This window comes from Cetorhinus maximus, unplaced genomic scaffold (genome assembly GCF_964194155.1).
Source record: "Cetorhinus maximus unplaced genomic scaffold, sCetMax3.hap1.1 HAP1_SCAFFOLD_325, whole genome shotgun sequence".
Classification (NCBI taxonomy): Eukaryota; Metazoa; Chordata; class Chondrichthyes; order Lamniformes; family Cetorhinidae; genus Cetorhinus; species Cetorhinus maximus.
In genome coordinates this window covers 273,825-283,416 of record NW_027596275.1, presented here as the reverse complement: position 1 = coordinate 283,416, position 9,592 = coordinate 273,825, and the positions used below count along the sequence as shown (strand labels likewise).

Genomic DNA, 9,592 nt, shown 5'->3' with positions numbered 1-9,592 from the left:
GAGAGAGATGACCTAAGTTCAGGAAACCAGGATGAAAAAGTGGTTTGGGTCGAGATGAGAAATGATAAAGGCAAGAAGTTACTTGTGGGAGTGGTGTACAGGGCTCCTAATTGTAACTACACAGTAGGACACAGTATAGAAGAATAGATAATGGAACTTGTCAGAAAGGTACAGCAATAGCCACTAGTGATTTTAATCTACAAATAGACTGATTGGGCAAAGGTAGCATAGATAAAGAGTTCATAAAATGTTTTCAGGATAGTTTCTGAGAACAGCACGTTCTAGAGCCAACTAGAGAGCAGGCTACACTAGACCTGGTATTGAGCAACAAGATCAGATTAATTGATAACCTCCTAGTGAAGGCACCCCAGAGGTAGCAGCGATCACAATATGATTGAATTTTACATTCATTTTGAGGGAGAAACGAGTGCATTCAGGGCTAGTATTTTAAACTTAAATATGGGCAATTATGAGGGCATGAAAGCAGAGCTAGCTAAAGTGAACTGGCAAATGAGGTTAAAGGATTGGTCAATAGAGGTTCAGTGGCAGACATTTAAAGGGATATTTCAGAATACACAGAATAGATACATTCCAATGAGTAAGAAAAATTCCCAAGGGTAGGACCCACCATCCATGGTTAACTAAAAATGTTAAAGACAGTATCAAACTGTCTTTAACATTTCATTTAACATTTTGTCACGCAAAGATGGGTGGCAGGTCAGAAGATTGGAAAGAATATAAAGAACAACAAAGAATTACAAAAAGATTAATAAAGAGGGAAAAATTAGAGTATGAGACAAAGCTAGCTAGTAACATAAAGACGGATAGTGAGAGTTTCTATAGTTATTTAAATAAGAAAAGAATTAACAAAGTGAGCATTGGCCCTATAGAAAGTGAGTCTGGGGAATTGATAATGGAAAATAAGGAGATGGCGGATGAATTAAACAGGTATTTTGCTTCAGTCTTCACTATAGAGGACACAAGTAAAATCCTGGAAATAGCTGTAAATCAGGAAATGGAAGGGAGGGAGGAACTCAGGAAAATTACGATCACTAGGGAAGTGGTACTGAGCAAATTGTTGGGTCTGCGGGCTGACAAATCCCCAGGTCCGGATGGACTTCAGCCTAATGCCTTGAAAGAAGTAGCAAATGAGATAGTTGATGCATTGGTTTTAATTTTCCAAAACTCCCTGGGGAAGAATTTTCCGGTCGATGGGTGGGGGCGGGACCCACTCACTGACGTGTAAAATGACGCACGGTGACGTCAGGCGGGCATCCCAACATCACCACGCGACATTTAGATTTTCAGTTCAGCGGGCGTACACCCGAGTCGGCTGCATGCCCGCCGAACTATCAAAGGCTTATTAAAAACTAATTAAAACAGTTAAAAGAGCTGCCCGTCCAACTTTAAGGTTGGTGGGCAGGTGAAGAGCCCAGACGGCCTTCACATTTTTCATGAAACCTCATCCACGGGTGGGATGAGGTTTCATGAAGTGCTTATATATTCAATAAAAATTATTTTTAAAATTCATCGACATGTCCCAGCTCATGTGACACTGTCACATGAGGGGACATGTTTTAAAAGTTTTTTTTTCCCTTTATTTAAATTTTCAAATATCAAACTGATCTCCCTGAGGCACAGATTTCTGTGGTCTTTCACGCTTATGCGAACTCAGGGAATCCCCCCCACCCCCCACCACCGTCTGCTCAGCGCTTCAAGGCGAGCCTTAATTGGCCCGCCCACATAAAATGGCGACGTGGACCTGATCAGGGGCGTCGATCGGGTTCATACTCGCTCCCGCCCGCCCGCCCCCACACAACCCCCCCCACCCCAGACGGGAGGGTGGGGGAAATTCGGCCCCTTGACTCGGGAAAGGTCCTATTAGATTGGAAATAGCGAATGTGACCCCTTTATTCAAAAAGGGAGGAGACAAAAAACAGGAAACTATAGGCCAGTTAGCCTAACATCTGTCATTGGGAAAACGTTAGAAGCTATTATTAATGATGTACTTAGAAAAATTCAAGGCCATCAGGCAGATTCAACATGGTTTTGTAAAAGGGAAATCATATTTAACCAATTTATTGGAGCTCTTTGAAGGAGTCACATGTGCTATGGATAAAGGGAAACTGGTGGATGTGCTGCACTTAGATTTCCAGAAGGCATTTGCTAAGGTGCCACATCAAAGGTTATTGCAGAAAATAAAAACTCATGGTGCAGGGGGTAACATATTGGCAAGGAAAGAATATTGGCTGACTAACAGGAAGCAAAGAGTTGGCATAAATGGGTCTTTTTCTGGTTGGCAGGATGTGATGAGTGGTGTGCCACAGGAATCAGTGCTGGGTCCTCAGCTTTTTACAATTTATATAAATGACTTGGATGAAGGGACCAAAGGAATGGTTGCTAAATTTGCTGATGACATAATAGGTAGGAAAATAAATTGTGAAGAGGATGTAAGGAGGCTACAACGTGACATAGATAGGTTAAGTGAGTGGCAAAGATCTAGCAAATGGAGTATAATGTGGGCAAATGTGAAATTGTTCATTTTGACAAGAAGAATAAAAAAGAAGCTTATTGCATAAGTGGTGAGAGATTGCAGAGCTCTGAGATTCAGAGGGTTCTGGGTGTCCTAGTGCATGAATCACAGAAGGTTAGTGTGCAGGTACAATGGGTAATTGGGAAAGCTAATGCATTATTATAATTTATTGTGAGGGGAATTGATTACAAAAGTAGGGAGGTTATGCTTCAGTTGCACGGGGCATTGGTGTGGCCACATCTGGAGTGTTGTGTACATTACTGGTCTCCTTATTTAAAGAAAGATGTAAGTGCGTTAGAAGCAGTTCAGAGAAGGTTTACTAGACTAATACCAGGAATGGGTGGATTGTCCTATGAGAAAAGGCTGGGCAGGTTCGGCTTGTATCCACTGGAACTTAGAAGAATAAGAGGCGACTTAATTTAAACCTTTGAGATCCTGAGGGGTCTTGACAGGGTAGATGTGGAGAGGATATTTCCTCTTGTGGAAGAATCTAGAACTCGGGGCCACTGGTTAAAAATAAGAGGTCGATCATTTAAGACAGATGAAGAGAAATTTTTTCTCTCAGGGGGTTGTGAGTCTTTGGAATTCTCTTCCTCAAAAGGCGGTGGAAGCAGAGACTTTGAATATTTTTAAGGCAGAGCTAGATAGGTTCTTGAGTAACAAGGGGGTGAAAGATTATTGGGGGTAGGTAGGAATGTGGCGTTGAGGTTATATTCAGATCAGCCATGATCTTATTGAATGGCAGAACAGGCTTGAGGAGCTGAGTGGCCTACTCCTGTTCCTAATTCATAATGCATGAGAAGATAGTGCTGATTGGTTGGCAAGTGAATTCTGATTGGTAGAGGCATTGCCCTGTAGAATGCACTAGAGGACAGTTAACTGCCAAGGTTTAGTTTAAACCAGGCCGGTCAACTCTTGGTTAAGGCATTACCATGGAGAATGAACTGGGGAATGGCTGTCCCCAAAGCTTTTGTTTGGATGAAAAAGGTGCAATGTGTAGGCATGCTCCTCCTGTCTGCAAAGGATAGGGCCCTGTATGTGAACATGTGTATCTTCTAGCACACCTACACAAAAAGTTAGCACGCAGGTGAAGCAAGTAATTAAGAAGGCAAATGGAATTTTGGCCTGTATTGCTAGGGGGTTGGAGTTTAAAAATAGGGAAGTCTTGTTACAATTGTACAGGGTGTTGGTGAGGCCGCACCTGGAGTAGTTTTGGTCCCCGTATTTAAGAAAGGGTACACTGGCATTGGAGGCAGTTCAAAAGAGATTCATTAGGCTGATTCCTGGGATGAAGGGGTTGACTTATCAACAACGGCTAAACAGGTTGGGCCTTTATTCATTAGAGTTTAGAAGAATGAGGGGTAATCTTATTGAAATGTACAAGATTCTGAGGGGGCTTGACAGGATAGATGTTGAGAGATGTTTCCACTAGTGGGGGAATCTCAAACTAGGGGACATAGTTACAGAATAAGGGGATGCTCATTTAAAACTGAGATGCAAAGGAATTTCTTCTCTCAGAGGGTAATGAATGACTGGAATTGTGGACTCTAGATCATTGAAAGTATTGAGGAGGTAGACAGATTTTTGAAATAGCGGGGAGTTGAGGGCTATGAGGAGCTGGCATGAAAGAGTTGAGGCCTGGGGCGGATCAGCCAAGATCTTATTGAATAGCGGGGCAGGCTTGAGGGGTTAAATGGCCTTCTCCTGCTCCTATTTCTTATGTAAATGTGCCACACTTTAATAATTAAATAATAATCACACGCTCAGACCTTAAGTTTATTAACGTCATCTTGTATTACAGGGAAGCAATGATTCTGGGTCAGCCAGCCTGCAGGTGTCGCTGTGGTGCAGCCCGTGCGCTGGTTTACACTGCTGAGATTATCTTGCCTCCGCACTCGGCTCTCCTTGTTTTCCCGAGGTTATATATAAACTGGCGCTGAGCCTCCTTCCGCTGCTTCTCCTAACTCCAGCAATCATGGCGATGTTTAGTTGCTGTAGGATCCTCTCCACAACCGCGCACCACCCGGGTTTGGCTGCGCTCTCCGCCCGAGCCAGGTAACAAGTGGGAGAAAGCGGAGCGGCAGACAGCTGGCCATTGGCGGTAACGTCTCGGGTTTTTAAATTGATCGCTGCGGAAACGGAATCCGCTCGTTTGAAGCGGAAGAACAGAATCCAGTGGCGCTCGAGCTGATTGATTTCTGTTGTCTGGGGTGATTTGATGCTGGGGGAAGTGGAGCCTCACATCCTCCCACTCGAAGCGCCCCCGCTCAGTGAGGGCCTGCTGCTCTGTGATTGGCTGATGCCCGTGGAAGCCAGGCGCACACCTTGTTCGTGATGGGCGCTGATTGGCTGAGTTCTTTGCTAGTACCGAGCGCTAATTGGCTGAGAAGCGTGAGAGTTGGGGGGGGGGGGGCCTTCTAGTTTTGGACGCTGATTGGCTGGGGGGGGGGGGGGTGGACGCAGCTCCTGCCACATCGGGCGCCTCTCAGCCAATCAGCATCCAGGAGTCCCTCCTCTGACCGGTTTATTGACGGGCTGCGCGCCGCCCCATGCCCTTGATGGAGGCGAGTTAAAGGGCACATGAAAAGCACAACAAAACAAAAACAGAATTACCTGGAAAAACTCAGCAAGTCTGGCAGCATCGGCGGAGAAGAAATCAGTCAACGTTTCGAGCCTCCATGGCCCTTCGGCAGAACTGCAGCATAGTTTCAGCAAGGGAGAAATATAAATTGGTTTAAGGTGGGTGGGGGGCGGGGGGGAAGAGACACATTGAGGGTGTGGTGTGAGCAGATAATAATCAAAAGATGTCAGAGACAAAAGGGTCAAAGAGGTGTTGAAGGTGGTGGTCTTTGTCTGAGAAAAGTGCTAATTAAGAATGGAAGACAGGATATTCAAAGTACAGCTCTAGTGGGGGTGGGGTGGAAAGACTAAAGGTTTTAGTTTTAGATTTAAAAATAATGGAAATAGGTGGGGAAAGAAGAATCTATATAAATTATTGAAAAAAAAGCGGGTGGGGGGGGAAAGAAACGGGGTGGGGATGGGGGGAGGGGGAGTTTAAGATCTAAAGTTGTTGAATTCAATATTCAGCCCAGAGGGCTGTAAAGTGCCTAGTCGGAAGATGAGGTGCTGTTCCTCCAGTTTGCGTTGGGCTTCACTGGAACAATGCAGCAAGCCAAGGACAGACATGTTGGCAAGAGAACAGGGTGGAGTGTTAAAATGGCAAGCGACAGGGAGGTTTGGGTCTTCCTTGCGGACAGACCGCAGGTGTTCCGCAAAACGGTCGCCCAGTTTGCGTTTGGTCTCTCCAATGTAGAGGAGACCGCATTGGGAGCAACGAATGCAGTAGACTAAGTTAGGGGAAATGCAAGTGAAATGCTGCTTCACTTGAAAGGAGTGTTTGGGCCCTTGGACGGTGAGGAGAGAGGAAGTGAAGGGGCAGGTGTTGCATCTTCTGCGTGGGCATGGGGAGGTGCCATTGCTGGGGGTTGAGGAGTAGGGGGTGATGGAGGAGTGGACCAGGGTGTCCCGGCCGCCGATGCTGCCAGACTTGCTGAGTTTTTCCAGGTAATTCTGTTTTTGTTTTGTTTTGGATTTCCAGCATCCGCAGTAGCTTTTAGCTTTTTGTTTTTATCACATGAAAAGCACATGTTGCCCAGTGAAGGACCAGATGCTGTGGCCATTGGGATTGGGAAGCAGTGAATTAAAGTGGTGCCTTTCCAGTTCTGTTAATTAGGAGTCCAATAATCTTAACCATAAATGCTGAGTAGGCCGATACCCTGCCTGGTGAGCTATTGTGCTAAGGTCGTTGACCTCAAAGGGATGCTGCAATTTTCCAGAGCGCCCTGGGTTACGGAGTGTGGAGAAACCAGCCAAGGTTCACCCTCCAAATCACTGCTCAATGTCTCCCTCATAGCATTGTCACCTCTTTAAATCAGTAGGTCATGGATTCAAGTCCCCATTCAGACATTGGGTACAAAATTCATGCTGACACTCCAGGGAGTGCTGTACTGTCAGAGGCACCATCTTTCAGATGAGATATTAAACTGAGGCCCCCTCACAGTGGACATAAAATATCTCATGGCGCTGTTCAACCAAGAACGGTGGTGTTCTTCTAGTGTCTGAGTATCCTTCCAATAATAACCTAGTAAATAATCAACACTGGTTTGGTAGAATATGATTCTGCTTGACCAATCTCCCCAACTTTTGTTGAATTGTGTAATGGGGTGAATTTACAAGTCTATTAGAGGTGGAGATGGGCTATGCACGCAAGTGGAAGTAAACAGTCATTGTGATGGAAAGGATTAGGCGTTGAGAGCTGAGCTCAGTGTCTGAGGATTCCAAGGTTGTGAGCAATTTGGATCAGCCTGGGACAGTGGTCAGGAAGGACGATGGAATCAGCAATTAAGGGACGGAGTTTGTAGCGGGAGCTGAAGACAGTCGTTGGAGAATTCCCAATGTTTAGTTGGAGGAAACTGAGGCCAATCCAGGAATGGATGTTGGATAAGCAGGCTGACAAGGTAGACCGTGCAGGACCTGAGACAGGTCATGGTGAGGTAGAACTGGGTGTCACTGCACAGATACACAAATCACAAAGTAGTGACGCAAGTTAATAAGACCATTGAAAAAAAGCACTGGAGATCCAGCATATAGAGGTGCTGGAGAAGATGCAAAAAGGATTTACTAGAATTATCAGAACTGGAAGGTTATACGTATCAAAGAAGATTGAACCGGCTATGGTTTATTTTCTGTAGAAAAGACTGAGTGAGAAATGACCTGATTTTGATAGGGTAGATGTTGAAAAAATACAAACTGATGTTATAGCCTCCGAACTGACCCTACACCGACGGGCAGGAGAGGTTTGGGTAGGGAGTTAAAATATCAAAGCTTATCCCTGTTCTGGGCACTTCAGATTTCAATGTGTAGGAATGAGGCCATGGATAGTGTTCTGATGACAATAGTGGCTCCATGACATAAAGTATGGCAACTGATCCAAGGTGTGAGCTCTTAACATCTCGGGAGCCAGCAGTAGGGCAAGCCTTTGGCCTCGCCAAGTTACAGAGCATGCCCCCACCAAAGCCTCAATCTGCAGTCTCTCCCTCCCCATCTCAGCCCTCCAGATGGCTGTCTTACCCTCAGTCTGTCAGTCTGATTAGATGCCAGGCAGGAAATTTAGCTTAAAAAAAAAATGATAAATTTGGCAGGATCCCCATGTTCCCAATATTTCAGGGTTCCCTGCAAACATACACTTAATCTCTAAATTTTGAGGTTCAGAAGTTTAGGACATGTCGATTGGTAATTCCTTGAGTTCAAATTGATATGTAAATAGCAGCATTCCACAAACTGATCAGTCTGGTTTAGTATACACGCAAATATAAAAGCAAAATACTGCAGATGCTGGAGATCTGAAGTAAAAATAGAAAGTGCTGGAAAAACTCAGCAGGTCTGGCAGCATCTGTGCAGAGAGAAACAGCGTTAACGTTTCGAGTCCCAATGAACTGTAAGGTTTGGCCCCCAGCTTCAGGATATTACCACTAGAGGAAATACCTCTGGTACCTACCTGATTCAAATCCCTTTATTTTAAATATCTCAGTTCGATCACCCTTCAACTTTCTGGATCAGGTATCAGCCTCAGCTCAGTGGTAACACACTTGTCTCTGACCTAGAAGCTTGCGGATTTGTCCAACTGCAAGACTTCACAAATATCAACACTGACCCCGAAGTGGTGCTGTACTGTGGAAGGTGCTGTGTTTTGAATTAACCTTCAAACTGAAACCCTTCCTGCTCTCAGATGGACATAAAAGATCCCAGGGCACTATTCAAAGGAGAGCAGTGGGTTCAGGCTCTAACAAACGTTCCAAAGACAGGTATAGTGCAGGATTAGATACAGAGTAAAGCTCCCTCCACACTGTCCCCATCAAACACTCCCAGGACAGGTACAGCACAGGGTTAGATACAGAGTAAAGCCTCTTCAACTTGCCAATTGCTTTAACACAAACAGCAGAAGTGCTTGCTCTTGAGAACCCCTGCGTATTTGGAACCAATTTGAAACAGCCCAAAGTTGTTTCATGAAGGAGCTTTACAGCTGCTGAGATTTACATTTTTTCGGCCTGGGACTGCACCTGAATCAATTCCCTTGGTCGAAGGCTCAGTTTTGGTGTTTCTACTTCTATTGAGGGTCTTTCTTCCTCTCAACTTGCTCCCTCACTCTGGAACATAGACAGCCTTGCCACTTAAATGGCTAGGAGTAAGTTGAAAAAAGATGCACTCGAGACAGAGCAGTATCCCTTTCTGCTGTTGTGAGATTTTTTACAGATCATTTTATAAAACAGGATTAACTAAGTGCTGTTGAAGCCAGTGTGTGATACCCAGCAGAGTGGGCTGTCACGCTGTGTGTGCTCCCTTAGTGGTCTCTGTCTGTTACAGTACTTTGCTCAGGTCGCCTGGTGTTACTAATTGTTGAGGGCTCCATAATTTATACCCTCTGATTATTGAACATCCTTGGAGGCATGGCACCTGGAGTCACAGTTAATGGGTTAATGCCCAGTCTATCAGTACCAGTCGAATGGTTAACATCCAGCCCTTCAGGACTTGCTAAGAGGGTTTTAAACCCCCCCCCCCCCCCCGAGTCCTCAAGGATTAGGTGCCACCTCTACCAGCTTTGTGTTGTCACTGATGCCTTTTGCTGAGAATGCCACTGCACCAGAGGCTGTGAAGCATGAGGTCAGTCCTTGGCACGCTGTCCCGGAATTAAATCAACTCAGACTCTTATTTTAGGAGCTGCATTCACTAATGATGGCATAGAGTTTGTGCTCCTGATATCAACACAATCTGTGCGAAATCAGTTGAACCAGCACGAAAGATCTGGGAATTTTAACTGTAAGTTATATGAAGTGTAAATCAATTTTCCGTGATCTTCAACACTGGTGAACAATTCACGCCACACAAGTGCTAGGCAATGACCATCTTCAACACGAGAGAATCTAATAATCTCCCCATGATGTCCAACACTGAACCCCCCACTATCAACATCCTGGGGGTTACCATTGACCAGACTCTGAA

At 45.2% G+C, this 9,592-nt stretch overlaps 1 protein-coding gene across 1 annotated transcript in view; it reads left to right on the top strand.

Annotated features, from left to right (window-relative positions):
• The first annotated feature begins 4,429 nt into the window (after positions 1-4,429).
• Positions 4,430-9,592, top strand: part of LOC144673294 (aspartate aminotransferase, mitochondrial-like) — a 37,951-nt gene continuing 32,788 nt past the window's right edge. Inside the window, exon 1 of the mRNA XM_078535208.1 lies at positions 4,430-4,588. Within this exon, the coding sequence (XP_078391334.1) occupies positions 4,509-4,588 (80 nt within the window). The 5' untranslated portion in view covers positions 4,430-4,508. The remainder of the gene's footprint in view (positions 4,589-9,592) is intronic.